Here is a 17262-nt window from a genome sequence, read left to right as displayed (position 1 = left end):
AACTACCCAGTTGCAAACTCCATGGAACATCTTACAATATCTGCTAATAGCCAAGAAGCAACAGGAAGCTTCACACCTTCAGCCTGGGTTGTTACCTTGAGGCTCGGTCAAAGAGATGAAACACTTTGACAGGATTGTCTCCAGATTTCATTTCATGTTTACCATATCCTGTCCTGAGGAGTGACGGCCAGCATGGTGACCTTTTTATTGAGCCTGGCACTTTCTTATAAGGTCATTTTTTAATCGTACATCAGATTGGGCTAATACATCAGTAGGCACTTGAGAGATATGGCACCTATAGGTTCCTTCAAAGCGTCAATCTTACAAAAACAGCATCTCGTGAGAAAGAGGGGTCAAGAGAGTTAAAAAAAAGTTTTTTTTTAAAGTTTATTTATTAGTCTCACAGATAGGCTTACATTCACACTGCAATGAAGTTACTGTGAAAATCCCCTAGTCGCCACACTCCTGCGCCTGTTCAGGTGCACTGAAGGAGACTTTAGCATGGCCAATTTACCCAACCAGCACGTCTTTCGGACTGCGGGAGATAATTGGAGCACCCAGAGGAAACCCACGCAGACACAGGGAGAACGTGCAAACGCCACACAGACAATAACCCAAGCTGGGAATCAAACCCAGGTCCCTGGTGCTGTGAGGCAGCAGTGCTAACCACTGTGCCGTCCCTAATGAGATACAGATCAGCTGTGAATCATAGAATCCTACAGTGCTGAAGGAGGCCATTCAGCCAATCGAGTCTGCACCGACCACAATTCCACCCACGTCCTATCCCCATAACCACATGCATTTACCCTAGCTAGTCCCCCCGACACCAAAGGGCAATTTAGCATGGCCAATCCACCTAACCCGCACATCTTTCGGACTGTGGGAGGAAACCGGAGCACCCCGGAGGAAACCCACGCAGAACGTGCAAACTCCACACAGAGAGTGACTCCAGCCAGGCATCGAAGCCGGGTTCCTGGTGCCGTGAGGCAGCAATGCTAACCACTGTGCCACCCTGCCGCTCTGTGATCGAAGTGAATGGTGAAATGGGGCCTGAATTGTCTTCTGCTGTTCCTTTGTAAGGGGTTACTCACCACGTAACTGCTCAGAGGTTGGGTTTATTCGGTAGGTTAATGTTCATTTTAGGTACAGGGACAACCAGTGTTCAGTGACACATTTTTAAAAATGCGTTTTCCCTTCCGCTCTGTAAGAACACACCCTGTTTGTCCTTGCCCGCATATATTACAACATGTTACATTTTGGCATACAGATATTCATCAGATTTTCCTTCAGATTTTTGCATAATGAAATGCTTGTTTCAGCCTCTGTGAAAACAAGCAGTGATCAATAAGGACTTTGGCAAGCAGGTTTTTCAATTTGTGTTGGAGCTTCGCTGATACGCTTTGGTTTTGTAAAGGCCAACGTTCGTCGCACAAGCTGTTCTGCGTTCCAGGAATTAAGAAGCAGCTTGACTAAATGTTATTAAAGATCGCTGTTCTTTATTTCACGCAATGTCTGTTCTTTAATTCAGTCCCAGGGCCTCCTGCGGGAATCAAAGCAGTCCCCTCCTCAGCCAGCAGCGTGGTGGTGGCCTGGCTCCCCCCTACCAAACCAAATGGAATCATCCGCAAATACACCATCTTTTGTTCCAGCCCTGGGTCTGGGCAGCCGGTAAGTGGTAACTTGCTCCATCACTCCACTCACCACCCATTGGCATTAATTGTTCGCAACAAGGACACCAGGAAATTAAAAATCCTTCTCGTCAAACTCCATCCTGACAAATTCTGTCATGGCGGCTATCAAATGTTTATTGGGAAACGTTCAATTCTTCTGTAAGACTTCAGTCAGTCTTTCCAAGACTCTGTTGCTTATTGTTTCACACATGTCCTACACTTAGTGATGAAAGCTCACCCTCTTCATCCTTCTCCAACTATTCAATTTCCCCGTTTCACTACCTCCGGTTTGGTCGAGCTTAGGGTCTTCACGCATGCAAAGACTCCTGCAACCCTTCACAATCGTGGACTCATAGAATGCCTTCATTGTACAAGGAGGCCATTCGGTCCATCGAGCCTACAGTGACAACAATCCCACCCAGGCCCTATCCCCTGTTAATCCCCCTGACACTAAGGGGCAATTTAGCACAGCCAATCCACCTAACCACCGCACATCTTTGGAATGTGGGAGGAAACTGGAGCACCCAGAGGAAACCCACGCAGGCACGGGGAGAAGGTGCAAACTCCACACAGACTGTCACGCAACGCCGGAATCGAACCCGGGTCCCTGGCGCTGTGAGGTCGCAGTGCTAACCACTGTGCCACCGTGCCGCCCTTGACTTTATATAAGGCCCAAATTTGGACAAGACTTTAATTATTCTCTTCAGTGGGCAGCGGTTAGCACTGCTGCCTCAGAGTGCCCAGGACCCAGGTTCGATTCCCAGCTTGGGTCACTGTCTGTGCGGCATCTGCATGTTCTTCCCGTGTCTGCGTGGGTTTCCTCCAGTGGTAATATATTTACAGCTAATTGCTGGACTAGTAAGCCAGAGACCCCCCTCTTTAATGCTCAAACCTGCTGTCCTAACCTGATCTGGCCTATAAGTGACTCCAGACTCACAACAATGTGATTGCCTCTTAACTTCCCTCTGAAATGGACGAGCAAGCCACTCAGTACATGGACATCGAATACTGACCTTGCCAGCAATGCCCACATCCCATGAAAGAATAAAGAAAAAGAGGCCCACTGTGTTGACAAGAAGATTCTTCAATCAGTTTTCTACATAATTTGTTCTGTCTAAGAATCTGAAAATTGTGGAACTTGGGCCTTTTCCTCTTCCAGTCTACAGGTTTTGCTCATCACTGCTTCTTCCATTTAACTCCTCTTGTGTGGCCCAGTGGTTGGCATTTTCCCCTTTGAACCAGAGCACCCACTGCAGAGACTTCAGCACAAAAGTCCAGGATGACACTCCTGTGCAGTACTGAGGGATTGCTGGACTGTAGGTGGTGCCATCTTTTGTTAAATCGAGGCCCTGCCTGCCCTTCCTTAGGTGGACCTAAAATATCCCCAGGCACTATTTTGAAGAAGAATAGAAACTAGAAGCAGGAGGAGGCCATTCGGCCCTTCGAGCCGGCTCTGCCATTCATTTTGATCATGGCTGATCATCGAATTCAATACCCTGATCCCCCTTCCTGCCATATCCCTTGATCCCTTTAGCCCCAAGAACTATATCTATTTTTTTCTTGAAAGCAGACAATGTTTTCATAGAAATCATAGAAACCCTACAGTGCAGAAGGAGGCCATTCAGCCCATCGAGTCTGCACCGACCACAATCCCACCCAGGCCCTACCCCCACATATTTTACCCGCTAATCCCTCTAACCTACGCATCCCAGGACTCTAAGGGGCAATTTTTTTAACCTGGCCAATCAACCTAACCCGCACATCTTTGGACTTCAACTACTTTCTGTGGTAGTGAATTCCACACATTCACCACCCTCTGGATGAAGAAATTTCTCCTCACCTCAATTCAAAAAGGTTTACCCCTTATCCTCAAACTGTGACCCCCAGTTCTGGACTCCCCCACCATCGGGAACATTCTTTCTGAATCTACCCTGTCTAACCCTGTTAGAATTTTATAAGTTTCTATGAGATCCCCTCTCACTCTTCTAAATTCCAGTGAATATAATCCTAACTGACCTAGTCTCTCCTCATATGACAGATCAGCCATCCCAGGAATCAGCCTTTGCTGTACTCCCTCTTTTGCAAGGACATCCTTCCTCAGATAAGGACACCAAAACTGCACACAATGCTCCAGGTGTGACCTCACCAACGCCCTATACAATTGCAGCAAAACATCCCTGTCCCTGTACTCAAACCCTCTCGCTATGAAGGCCAACATACCATTTGCCTCCTTAATGCCTGCTGTACCTGCGCGCTTACTTGCAATCCCATGTACTTTAACTTTACATTGTAGTCTATTATATGAGACCTTGTCGAAAGCCTTCTGAAAGTCTAAATAAACCACATCCACTGGTTCTCCTCGGTCAACTCTGCTAGTTACATTGTCAAAAAATTCCAGTAGACTCGTCAAGCATGATTTCCATTTTGTGAATCCATGCTGACTTTGTCTGATTATACCACTGCCTTCCAAATGTCAAGTTATGAAATCCTTGATAATGGACTCTGGCAACTTCTCCAGTACCGACGTTAGGCTCACTGGTCTATAGTTCCCTGTTTTCTCTTTCCCTCCCTTTTTGAATAGTGGGCTTACATTAGCTACCCTCCAATCTGTAGGAACTATTCCAGAGTCCAAAGAATTTTGGAAAATAACCATCAATGGATCTTCTATTTCTAGGGCCATTTCCTTAAGTACTCTGGAATGAAGATTGTCAGGACCTGGGGATTTATCCACCTCCAATCCCATCAATTCCCTCAAAACCATTTCCCTCCTAATGCTGATTTCCTTCAGCTCCTCACTAAAACATATTTCTCTCAGCACCTCTGGCACATTATCCATGTGCAACACGAGAGTGGTGTTTCGCAGCCACACGGACAGAGGCATGAGCTATTTTATTCATCCTTGACATGTGGGTATTGCTGGCAAGACCCATCCTCAGTTTCTCTGATACAACTGAATGACTTGCTAGACAACTTCAGAACGCAGGCCAGTCAGCCACATTGGTGTTGGACACTGGAATCTCACATGCGGGCCAGACTGGGTAAGGACAGTGGGTTTCCTTCCCTAACCAACATTTGTGAACCCATTGTGTTCTTACAAACACTCGCCAATTACCAATGCCAGATAATTAATTCTAGGTTTTTATAACTGGTTAGATTTGCAACAGCATTTCCTAGATCCTTGTCCAGAAACATCACCACTTACACTGACAAAGAAAATTAAAATTCAGAGAAGTACAATGAAATTGATAAATGGTTTGGATTGCTCTCTGCTTCATTTCTTCTGATGGCACCAGGGACCTGCCGTGTGATACAATGAAATAGAGATGTTAAAGGGACTCAGTTTGTCTGGAAAATGGAATTTATACAATAGCTTAAAAATGTTGGCAAGAGGCAGATTGTCAACAACATTCAACAGTGGCAATATAAAAGGTTGAAGTGTTTTTTTTAAAACAAATATTCCGCTAAACCATCTCCCATTGTGTACCCAATCCTCACACTAAAAGGGGGAATTGCCAAATCTCTTCTGGGTCTGTGCTACTGTGTTGCTGTTTGCCCGAATAACTGGATGTGACCCAGGCAGGTTGGTGGCACAGTGGTTAGCACTGCTGCCGCACAGCGCCAGGGACCTGGGGTCAAACCCAGCCTTGGGTGACTGTCTGTGTGGAGTTGGCACATTCTCCCCATGTCTGCATGGGTTTCCTCCGGGTGCTCCCGGTTTCCTTCCACAGTCCAAAAACGTGCGGGTTAGGTTGATTTGCCGTGCTAAATTGCCCCTTAGTGTCAGGGGGACTAGCAGGGTGGATAAGTGGGGTTATGGGGATAGGGCCTGGATGGGATTGTGGTCGGTGCAGACTCGATGGGCCAAATGGCCTCCTTCTGCACTGTAGGGATTCTATGGGATTCCAAGTTATCAGGAGAAAACCCGATTCTTCCCAATGTTGTTGCCTTCAAGTTGCCAACTCCAGATGGACGAATTCCTGGAGGATTTGTCACATGACCATCCAGCTCAAATCGCCCTGTCCCTTAAAAACCCCCCCACCCCACCAACCCACCCACCTCGCCCCACCAACACTCTCGCCGTTGGTTCCTCAACGTGTCCTCCATGTTGCCGATGGAAAGAGAAGAGACTCCTAGGTCGGGATTTTACGACTGCGCCCGCCCCAAAACCGGAAAATCCCACCCAAGATCAACAGACCTTTGCATGGTCCGACCCCCACCCGCTGGCAGTCGGGACAGGAAAATTCCCCCCCCATGACACCTGATAGGATGAGCTTTGATTATCAGTCAATGCTCCCTTCCCTCCCAGTTTAAATCCCTTGAGGAAGAAACAGTCCAGACCAACATTCTTATTTCCCTATTTTTACTGCTTCTACTTTCTGGGATCCCCAGTATTTTATATCAAATCAGTGAAAGGCTTCAATTAAAATGGTAAATACACATTTCGTTTCTTTCAATGCCCCGATGGTTTAGCTCCAGAATTCTTCGTCGTAGTGTCCTGCAAGTTAAGCTTCAATTCCTGCAGAACCCAGGACAATGCTGGAGGGTCCGTCCACCTCATTGGCCTTCCCCCTTTGACAAGGATTCAGCTTAGTAGAAAATTGCAAGCCCAAATCCCATCACCCGCCGTTGCTTGGCGCGGTATACTGTCAAGGGACATCCTTAATACAATCATCCTCCAGCTCACAAGCTCAGCTGCACCAGATCTTCATTCAGGAGCTATGCAGACCGTGAAACAACAAGCCCATTGAACGTTGCAAACTGCAGTGTCCCTGCTGTGAAAGAATGGTCGGTATCTGCGCATTCGATGACTTGAGTCAGTCCCGTACATACTTTCCTTTCCGAGGCATTAGCATCTAAAATTCTATTGTGACTGGAGGTCAAAAGTGATGGTGGAGAGGCGGAGGGGGGGCGGGGGGGGGGAAGGAAGGGTAATGCTGTAATGTACTCTCTCTGAAATTACCAGTTATTGTCCCCAATGTTATTGTAGATTTTTCAAGGCAGCTTTGACAACACGCCTGAAAATAACGGTATCAGATCCCCATGGTTTTAAGCAACTACTTTGATGAGCAGATTACATCTCCATGGCAACACACGGCTCAGATATTGAAATGAATTTGAAGCAGGGCTTTTGATAAGTAGTAATTTGTCGACCTCCTGTCTCTTTGTCGCTGGAGTGGAGGGTTGAGCTTTCAGATTACTGAAGAACTCAACTGTGTTTTTTTGTTAGTTTCTTTTGAGGCCCCTTTGTGAACCTGAAGCCAAAATTGATGGAATGATAGGCATGTAGCTGGCAACGCTCCAAAACGTACATTCTCTATTAGACTAATGAGGATGATATGGTGCTCATATTTTTGATTAAACTTGATGCGCCGGCCTTTTGGATGTTGCCTCCAGAAGTTTTGCAAAGATAAATCTCACTCCCTCTTGCTTGCATCCTGGTTTCTCTCTTCCCGCGCAGGGTTTATGAGTGTGGTCTTGGATTCCACTGTCCAGCTTTTGCTGCTACAGCCATGAGGGCACCAGTATTGCGCTTGGTGGGGAATCAGGGAAAAAGGAATTGATGATATAGTTGCTGATCTCCTCCACTCATTCCAAAGCAGTGGCACAGAGGACAGCACAGTGGCACAGTGGCTGGCTCTGCTGCCTCACAGCGCCAGGGACCCAGCTCGGGTGACTGTTGTGGAGTTTGCACATTCTCCCCGTGTCTGCGTGGGTTTCCTCCGGGTGCTCCGGTTTCCTCCCACACTCCAAAGATGTGCAGGTTAGGTGGATTGGCCAAGCTAAATTGCTCCTTAGTGTTAGGGGATTAGAAGGGTAAATACATGGGGTTACGGGTATAGGGCCTGGGTGGGATTGTGGTCGGTGCAGATTCGATGGGCCGAATGGCCTTCTTCTGCACTGGAGGGATCCTATGATTGACAAATGTATGACTGTGACGTAGAGGCAAGGGCCGACTGGTCCACTCAGCCTGTCCCACACGACTGCGATGGCCTGCGCATTGCAATATATCCACTCTCCCCCCCTGCCTGAAAATCATGTGAGTTTCTAAGACAGGTAAGAAAGCTAGGGGAGGCAATGGCGTAGTGGTATTGTCACTGGACTAATAATCCAGAGATCCAAGGCAATGCTCTGAGGACCCGCGTTCAAATCCCACCACAGCAGAGATGATGAAATTTGAATTCAATAAAAATCTGGAATTAAAAGTCTAATGATGGCCACAAAACCATTATCGATTGTTGCAAAAATCTATCTGGTTCATGAATGTCCTTTAGGGAAGGAAATCTGCCATCCTTACCTGGTCTGGCCTACATGTGACTCCAGAGCCACAGCAATCTTATGCCCTCAGGGATGGGCAATAAATGCTGGCCCAGCCAGCGACACCCACATCCCATAAATGAATAAAAAAGACAAATAAATAAAATCCAGGAAAATTAGAGGGGAAGAAAGTCGGGACAACGCTAATGGTTTTAATGAAGGAAAGCAAACACACATTTGTTGAGCAAAGATCGTGTTTAATTTGAGTTTATTGGTGAGGTGACAGACAAGGTCGATGAGAGAATTGCTGTTGATGTGATGTACATAGACTTCCAAAAGGCGTTCATTAAAGGGCCGCATAACCAACTCACCAGGGAAGTGAGTTAAAGGCTGAGTTGAAGGCTCCCGATGGACACCAGTTCAGGTCACCATACTTTAGAAAGGATATGTAGGCATCAGAGAGAGTGCAGGAAAGATTCACAAGAATGGTTCCAGGAATGAGGAACTTCAGTTACGTAGGAAGATTGGAGAAGTTAGGATCGTTCTGTTTGGAGAAGAGAAAGTTGAAAGGAGATGTAATAGTGGTATGCAAAACCATGAAGGGCCTGGACGGAGTAGGTGGGGAGAAAGTGTTCCCATTGGTGGAAGGACTGAGAATGAGAGGACACAGATTTGAGGTAATTGGTAAAATAAGTAATGGTGACACAAGGAAAGCTTTTTTAACACAGCGAGTGGTTCAATTGTGGAATGCACTGCCTCAAAGTTTTATCATTATGACCACAAGTAGGCTTACATTAACACTGCAATGAAGGTACTGTGAAAATCCCCCTGGTTGCTACACTCCGGCGCCTGTTCGGGTACACTGAGGGAGAATTTAGCATGGCCAATGCACCTAACCAGCACGCCTTTCGGACTGTGGGAGGAAACTGGAGCACCCGGAGGAAACCCATGCAGACACGGGGAGAACATCCAGACTCTGCACAAATAGTGACCCAAGCCGGGAATCGAACCCGGGTCCCTGGAGCTGTGAGGCAGCAGTGCTAATCACTGTGCCACCATGCCTGTCAGTGTGGTTGAGGCAGGTTCAGTCATGGTATTCAGAAGGGAATTGGATCGCAATCTGAAAAGAGAGAAATACTCCTTCAGAGAGTCAGCAGAGACATCGTTGGCTGAATGGCATCCTCTGCGCTGTATCTATTCTCTGATTCTATTAGATCTGGGATATTCCTGATCAAGCCCCAGTTTCTTCTCGATATCACTTCACATCGCTCATCACAAACCTTCAGCCTTCAAACCTAGGGCGGCACGGTAGCACAGTGGTTAGCACTGCTGCTTCACAGCTCCAGGGACCTGGGTTCGATTCCCGGCTTAGGTCACTGTCTGTGTGGAGTTTGCACATTCTCCTCGTGTCTGCGTGGGTTTCCTCCGGGTGCTCCGGTTTCCTCCCACAGTCCAAAGATGTGTGAGTTAGGTTGATTGGCCATGCTAAAAATTGCCCCTTAGCGTCCTGAGATGTGTAGGTTAGAGGGATTAGCGGGTAAATATATGGGGGTAGGGCCTGGGTGGGATTGTGGTCGGTGCAGACTCGATGGGCCGAATGGCCTCCTTCTGCACTGTAGGGTTTCTATGACTATGACTTCTATGACTTCAGAGATCTTGGCAATAGAACCCTTCGAACTCTTACTTTTTCCACCAGCTTTGTTACTTTATCCAGAAGATTTATGTACCGTCAGCATTCACCCTCCCCACATGCAGAACATTTCCAAAAGGCAGAACTATATTGGCTGTGAATACATGAGGCCTAGGTAACAAAGTCCAGCCTGCATCTCACTTTATGGCCATTAAACACCTCATATGACTAGCCTGGGAAAGCTAAGCGGCTCCATCCTGGTATCAGAAGAAAAAAACATTACCAATGAGAAAAAAACATAAGAACATAAGAACTAGGAGCAGGAGTAGGCCATCTGGTTCCTCGAGCCTGCTGCGCCATTCAATAAGATCATGGCTGATCTTTTCATGGACTCAGCTCCACCCGCTCACCATAACCCTTAATTCCTTTACTGTTCAAATATCTACCTATCCTTGCCTTAAAAACATTTAATGAGGTAGCCTCAACTGCTTTACTGGGCAGGGAATTCCACAGATTCAAAACCCTTTGTGTGAAGAAGTTCCTCCTCAAAGGTATCAAGGAACCTCCTTGGGATGGAAACCGCAATCATTGGCCTGTTATACACGCACACAAAAAATGAAGGAACTTCAAAGTTTAAGAAAACTTTGCTGGGTTTCCAGTGGAAAAAACCTTTCAGGTAATCATGCCAAAAAGCAGCGAATTTCTCGATAGTATTTTAAGGAGCCATTCAAGATGATTGGTGCCCCTTTCATCTGTTGGAAATGCACAGCATGATTACATGAATTGCGTCATTCCTCCTATTGAGAGCTTGTTGAAAATGATGGTGTTGTTCCTCCAGCAAATCAAAAGACACATGACCCACTGTTTCTTTGTGAAGACAGTGGGCGACACAGCAGCACAGCGCTTAACACTGCTGCCTCACAGCGACAGGGACCCGGTTTCAATTCCAGCCTTGGCTGACTGCGTGGAGTTTGCGCGTTCTCCCCATGTCTGCATGGGTTTCCTCCGGGTGCTCCCGTTTCCTCCCACAGCCCAAAGATGTGCGGGTTAGGTTGACTGGCCATGCTAAATTGCTCCTTAGTGTTAGGGGGATGTCAGGGAGATTAGTAGGGTAAATATGTGGGGTTATGGGGATAGAGCCTGGGTGGGATTGTTGTCAGTGCAGACTCATTGGGCCGAATGGCCTCCTTCTGCACTGTAGATTCTATGATTCTATTCTAGTGGCCCTTTCTCAATCCGGCTGAGACAAATGGGGGCTGAATTTTCTGGTCATTCCCGCTGGTGGGATCTTCCAGTCCCGCTGATGGCGATCCCTGGTGGCAGGATCCCCCGGCAGCGCAACTGGTGAACAACACAACAGGCCATTGACATCAGTGGGACCGGAAGATCCTGCAGCTGGCCAATCGTGAGCTGCTTCCACCACTGGAAAACACACCGTGGTGCAGGATGGAAAATCCCACTTGGAGGTTCAGTTATTATGGGACTACAGCTCTTACAAAGCAAACCCAACAAGACATTCGTACAGAGACAATTCTTTCTTCGTCAGCTCCTCACTTTGCACCCTTCCTAAACTTGCGCTCATCTGATACTCAGCCTCCCCCTATCCTAATTCACACAAAGCCCTTCTTCACCCATCACTCTTTTACTCAGTATAACTCAGACATCAGAGGGACGTTTTTTACACAGAGGGTGGTGGGGGCCTGGAATGCGCTGCCAAGTAGGGTGGTGGAGGCAGGCACGCTGACATCGTTTAAGACTTACCTGGATAGTCACATGAGCAGCCTGGGAATGGAGGGATACAAACGATTGGTCTAGTTGGACCAAGGAGCGGCACAGGCTTGGAGGGCCGAAGGGCCTGTTTCCTGTGCTGTACTGTTCTTTGTTCTTTGTTCAGTGACTTAAATTGACACCCAGTCTGGCAATGCCTGAACTTTAGACTTCCCATCCTTGTGTTCCACAAAGGTGTCACTCCCACTCCATCCTCGTAAATTCCTTCAGCCTTGCAAGCCTCCATAGACTCTAATTCCTCCAGATCAAGGCTCTTGCCTTGATCTTGCCTCATGGGGCTCTTGCCCCATTTCCAGCGCTCCCCCATTGGCAGCCATGCCTTCAGTTACCTAGAAGATTCCTCTTCCTCAACCGATCTCTTTGCCTGTCTCCTGTTCTTTTACCTACCTGAGGTTTTGGTTACCTGTCTTAATATCTCCATGTGTGACTCAGTGTCAAATGATTGAAAATGCTGCTCTGAAGCACCTTGGGCCGATTTACTACACTGAGATGCTATATAAATGCAGGTTGTTGTTAGCAAAGGCACCTTCACTGCTGTATCTGTGCTCAGAAAACTCAGTGCTCAGCATTTTGGTAGATTGAACCAGGGCAGGACTTACTCAGTTAATGGTAGGGCATTGGGGAGAGTTACAGAACAAAGAGATCTAGGGGTACATATTCATAACTCCTTGAAAGTGGAGTTACAGGTGGACAGAGTGATGAAGAAGTCATTCAGCATGCTTGGTTTCATCGGTCAGAACATTGAATACAGGAGTTGGGACGTCTTGTTGAAGTTGGACAAGACATTGATAAGGCCACACTTGGGATACTGTGTACAGTTCTGGTCACCCGATTATAGAAAGGATATTATTAAGCTAGAAAGAGCACAGAAAAAACTTACTAGAAGCTACCGGGACTTGATGGTTTGAGTTATAAGGAGAGGCTGGATGGACTGGGACTTTTTTCTCTGGAGCGTAGAAGGCTGAGAGGTGATCTTATAGAGGTCTATAAAATAATGGGGGGCATAGATCAGCTAGATAGTCAATATCTATTCCCAAAGGTAGGGGAGTCTAAAACTAGAGGGCATAGGTTTAAGGTGAGAGGGGAGAGATACAAAAGGGTCCAGAGGGGCAATTTTTTCACACAGAGGGTGGTGAGTGTCTGGAACAAGCTGCCAGAGGTAGTAGTAGAGGCAGGTACAATTTTGTCTTTTAAAAAGCATTTAGACAGTTACATGGGTAAGTTGGGTATAGAGGGATATGGGCCAAATGCAGGCAGTTGGGACTAGCTTAGGGGTTTAAAAAAAGGGCGGCATGGGCAAGTTGGGCCAAAGGGCCTGTTTCCATGTTATAAACCTCTATGACTCTATAAAACCACCTCAAATGCAGTTGGCAAATTTACAGAGAAGATTCAGACCGGCAACCTCTGAATACTTGAGAAGGCACTGTGACTGTCCAATTAGCGGGTTGTGGGAGCTCGGCACCGAGAGGATAGATGCGCAAATCTCTGTGCAACTTCCCCCCAAGAGCCTTGGCCTGTCTGTATTTCACCATTACCCAGTGCTGTTGCTTCACACTGAACCCGATTGTTTCTCCCCCTTTACAGGCTCCCAGTGAATACGAAGCTTCCCCGGAGACCCTGTACTACCGAATCCCAAACCTGAACCGCAGGCAACAGTACCTGCTGTGGGTAGCGGCAGTCACATCGGCCGGCCGAGGAAATGTTAGCCATAAAGTCACCGGTGAGCCAGCGGCAAAGGGTATGTCAACATTTATCTTGTCCATATTGTATTTCCACTCCTTTTGTTTTTGTTCCCTGTCTTTTTGGGACACCTGTATTCCACATTCTCAGAAGCAGTATAAGACTAAATTCAGAGGTGGTAAGTATAATCATAGAATCCTTCAGTACAGAAGGAGACCATTCGGCCCATTGAGTCTGCACCAACCACAGTCCCACCCAGGCTCTATACCCGCAATCCCCGTCATTTACCCGAGCTAGTGTCCCTGACACTAAGGGTCAATTTATCATGGCCAATCCACCTAACCCATACATCTCTGGACTGTGGGAGGAAACCGGAGCACCCGAAGGAAAGCCACGCAGACATGGGGAGAACGTGTAAACTCCGCACAGTGACCCAAGCCAGGAATCGAACCCGGGTGCTAACCACTGTGCCACCATGCCGCCCCTGTGTAGTGCTACTTGGGTGGAACAGGTGAATTCAGTCTGAGTGTCTGGCATTCAGCCTCTGTTTAGAATAGGAGAAATATTAATATCTTGAGCCATTTCCTACAATTCCATGCCCTGCTCCCCACAAATGGGGCATGTTTCTTGCTAAAGAGGGGGTTAAGCAACACAGCCGGGGAAAGAAGTGTCAACCTGATGGTAACTTTGTACTGGGTGGGGATTCAATCGAAAAGAACTCCCTTGCAATCCCCTCACTTGGCCACCTTAAGACCACTGGAAAACATGAAATGCCACCCAAGCACACTCAACCGTGCCAGTGAATGATATTTCTATGACCCTGGCAGCAACATGTGAAGGATCAATAGCAAGCTAACAAAAGTGTTTGTTTTGAAAACAGAAAGATCGAAACTACTTTATCAGAAGGTCCTACCCCACGAATGTTTGTTTATTCATTCACGGGATGTGGGCATCTCTGGCCCCATGCCAGCATTTATTGTCCATTGCTAAATGCCCTTGAGAAGGTGGTGGTGAGCTGCCTTCTTGAACCCGCTGCAGACCGTGTGGTGTAGGTACACCCACCGGGCTGTTAGGGAGGGTGTTCCAGGATTTTGACCCAGCGGCACTGAAGCAACGGCCGATATAGTTCCAAGTCAGGCTGGTGTGTGGCTGAGAGGGCAACTTCTAGGTGGTGTGTTAACTTGGCTGTTTCATCCGGGATATTTTGCTTTGTGCCACTCTCTGAAGAAAATGATAAGATTAATGCTGTGAAAGCTGTGTTCCTTTTCCTGTCCTTGTGGGTTTTTTTAAACGTAGATGTCCTTTTGTATATATTTTTCTCAATGTCTCATTTCATATGCGATCACTCAGTCTTACAGTTACTCTTATGTTGAAAGGCATTGTCAGTTTGTTCTGCTGTACAGGTGTTATTAACCCAGTGGGTCAAGCTCTCCTATCTGGTAAATGATAACATAGTAAGTAATGCCCCTAATTCCCCCCTTTCTGCCTCTCGAACTCAGTGCTTCATTAAGAGGAATTGATGCTTGTTAGTTGGTACCAAGGCAACAACAGAGATTTGCTTCACCTTTGAAGCCTGCCTGTCCTTGGTGTGTGGGGGCTGGGTAAGATATTTTAGTCAGCAATAACTGTTTGCAAACATACGTGTCCCACGATCCGATGAGTTCCTCACGTCCTTGGCTCGTCACTGAAGGAAGGTGCTGTTAACTAGCAAATCTACACCATTCATATCGGGGAAGCTGATCGAGGATATAGAACAATAGAACAATAGCAGGGATGTACTTCTGAGGCTGCTTAAGGCTCTGGTCAGAACCCATTTGGAGTATTGTGAGCAGTTTTGGGCCCCATATCTAAGGAAGGATGTGCTAGCTTTGGAAAGGTCCAGAGGAGGTTCACAAGTATGATCCCCAGAATGAAGAGCTTGTCGTATGAGGAACGGTTGAGGACTCTGGGTCTGTACTTGTTGGAGTTTAGAAGGATGGGGGGATCTTATTGAAATTTACAGGATTCTGTGAGGCCTGGATAGAGTGGACATGGAGAGGATGTTTCCACAAGTAGGAAAAACTAGAACCAGAGGACACAACCTCAGGCTAAAGGGATGATCCTTTAAACAGAGATGGGGAGGAATTTCTTCAGCCAGAGAGTGGTGAATCTGTGGAACTCTTTGCTGCAGAAGGCTGTGGAGGCCGGGTCATTGAGTGTTTTTAAGACAGAAATAGATAGGTTCTTGATTAATAAGGGGATCAGGGGTTATGGGGAAAAGGCAGGAGAATGGGGATGAGAAAAATATCAGCCATGATTCAATGGCGGAGCAGACCCGATGGGCTGAGTGGCCTAATTCTGCTCCTATGTCTTATGGTCTTATGGTCTAATCCCTACAGTGCAGAAGGAGGCCATTTGGCCCATCAAGTCCGCACCGACTCTCCGACAGAGTACCTCACCAGGCCCACCACCCCCCCACCCTATCCCCATAACCCCACGCATTTACCCCACTAATTCCCTAACCTACACACACCTTGGGACACTAAGGGGCAATTTAACGCGGCCAATCCACCTAACCTGCTCATCTTTGGCGTGTGTGAGGAAACCGGAACACTCAAAGGAAACCCACGCAGACACGGGGATAACGTGCAAACTCCACGCAGACAGACAAATAGAATTGAACCTGGGTCCCTGGCACCATGAGGCAGCAGTGCTAACCACTGTGCCACTGTGCCGGCCACGTCCGAGAGCAGTGTAATTTCTGAATTAACCTAGTATACTGGAAGTACTAGTTGCAACACAGGTGACAACCTAGGAGACATAGTCACCACCTAATGTCGTACTGCACTTTTCTACTAATGAAGCCCAACTGGATTTGATTTATTATTGTCACATATTTTAAAATAGTGAAAAGTATTGTTTCTTGCATGCCATACAGACAAAGCATACCGTTCATAGAATACATAGAGGAAAAGGAAAGGTGAGGGTGCAGAATGTAGTGATATAGTCATAGCTAGGGTGTAGAGAAAGATCAATTTATATAAGGTAGGTCCATTCAAAAGCCTGATGGCAGCAGGGAAGAAGCTATTCTTGAGTCGGTTGGTACGTGATCTCAGACTTTTGTACCTATTTCTCGATGGAAGAAGGTGGAAGAGAGAATGTCCGGAGTGCGTGGGGTCCTTGATTATGCTGGCTGTTTTCCCGGGGCAGCGGCAAGTGTAGACAGATTCAATGGATGGTTTGCCTGATGGACTGGGCTACATTGATAACCCTTTGTAGTTTCTTGTGGTCTTGTCAGAGCAGGAGCCATACCAAACTGTGATACACCCAGAAAGGATGCTTTCTATGATACATCTGTAAACATTGTTGCGAGTCGTAGTGGGCATGCCAAGTTTCCTTAGCCTCCTGAGAAACTAGAGGCGTTGGTGAGCTTTGGTAGGTCTTGTGTTTAATCTCTGGCATGTCCTGGGTTAGCAGATCAGGGCTGGGCTGCTAATTGGGACACATAATTGCACGTCATGGCTCAGCACAACCGAGAGAGCAACCAGCCAGGTTTACTGCTACAGGATTGGAGATATTGATTGATGGCGGATTCGTGTTCGACCGAATGACTAATCTCTTGCCACTCATTATCCATATCCCAGTGGCAGAATCCAAGTAACCTGCGGGCTGTTGCTGATTATGAAGCAACACCCCAGTCAGTACCTGGGAAGTGGGAATAAAGGATTTCCAGGTAAAAAATAGAATGTTTCTGCTGCTGCTAATCTGGCAAAACATGCATCTGCTGCCATTTCTTTAAGTTGTTCTTTCAGGTTTGTGATATTTTTCATTTTGCTGTGGTTTATATCGGTAGTCATGATGTGGAAATGCCGGCGTTGGACTGGGGTAAACACAGTAAGAAGTTTAACAACACCAGGTTAAAGTCTAACAGGTTTATTTGGTAGCAAAAGCCACACAAGCTTTCGGAGCCCCAAGCCCCTTCTTCAGGTGAGTGGGAATACTATTCACAAACAGGGCATATAAAGACACAAGTTTGTTGAGTTTGTGTCTTTATATGCCCTGTTTGTGAAACAAATCCTGCACTCACCTGATGAAGGGGCAGCACTCCGAAAGCTCGTGCTACCAAATAAACCTGTTGGACTTTAACCTGGTGTTGTGAGACTTCTTACTGTGTTTACCCCAGTCCAACGCCGGCAACTCCACATCATGTTTCAGATGATCAGAGTTGAAGTTTCCAGATGTTTTCCCTGAATTGGCCCA

The 17262-nt window shown here is 47.0% G+C and overlaps 2 protein-coding genes across 2 annotated transcripts in view; one reads left to right on the top strand and one right to left on the bottom strand.

The window, feature by feature from the left end:
- Positions 1-17262, bottom strand: part of c2cd2l (c2cd2 like) — a 663422-nt gene that overhangs the window by 294216 nt on the left and 351944 nt on the right. The window lies entirely within an intron of this gene.
- dscaml1 (Down syndrome cell adhesion molecule like 1) overlaps positions 1-17262 on the top strand; it is a 601890-nt gene that overhangs the window by 497236 nt on the left and 87392 nt on the right. Inside the window, exons 19-20 of the mRNA XM_078198958.1 lie at positions 1529-1668; positions 12928-13081. Of these exons, the coding sequence (XP_078055084.1) occupies positions 1529-1668; positions 12928-13081 (294 nt within the window). The remainder of the gene's footprint in view (positions 1-1528; positions 1669-12927; positions 13082-17262) is intronic.

Source organism: Mustelus asterias, chromosome 27, assembly GCF_964213995.1.
Source record: "Mustelus asterias chromosome 27, sMusAst1.hap1.1, whole genome shotgun sequence".
In the NCBI taxonomy this organism is placed as follows: Eukaryota; Metazoa; Chordata; class Chondrichthyes; order Carcharhiniformes; family Triakidae; genus Mustelus; species Mustelus asterias.
This window is presented reverse-complemented; position numbering and strand designations above follow the sequence as displayed.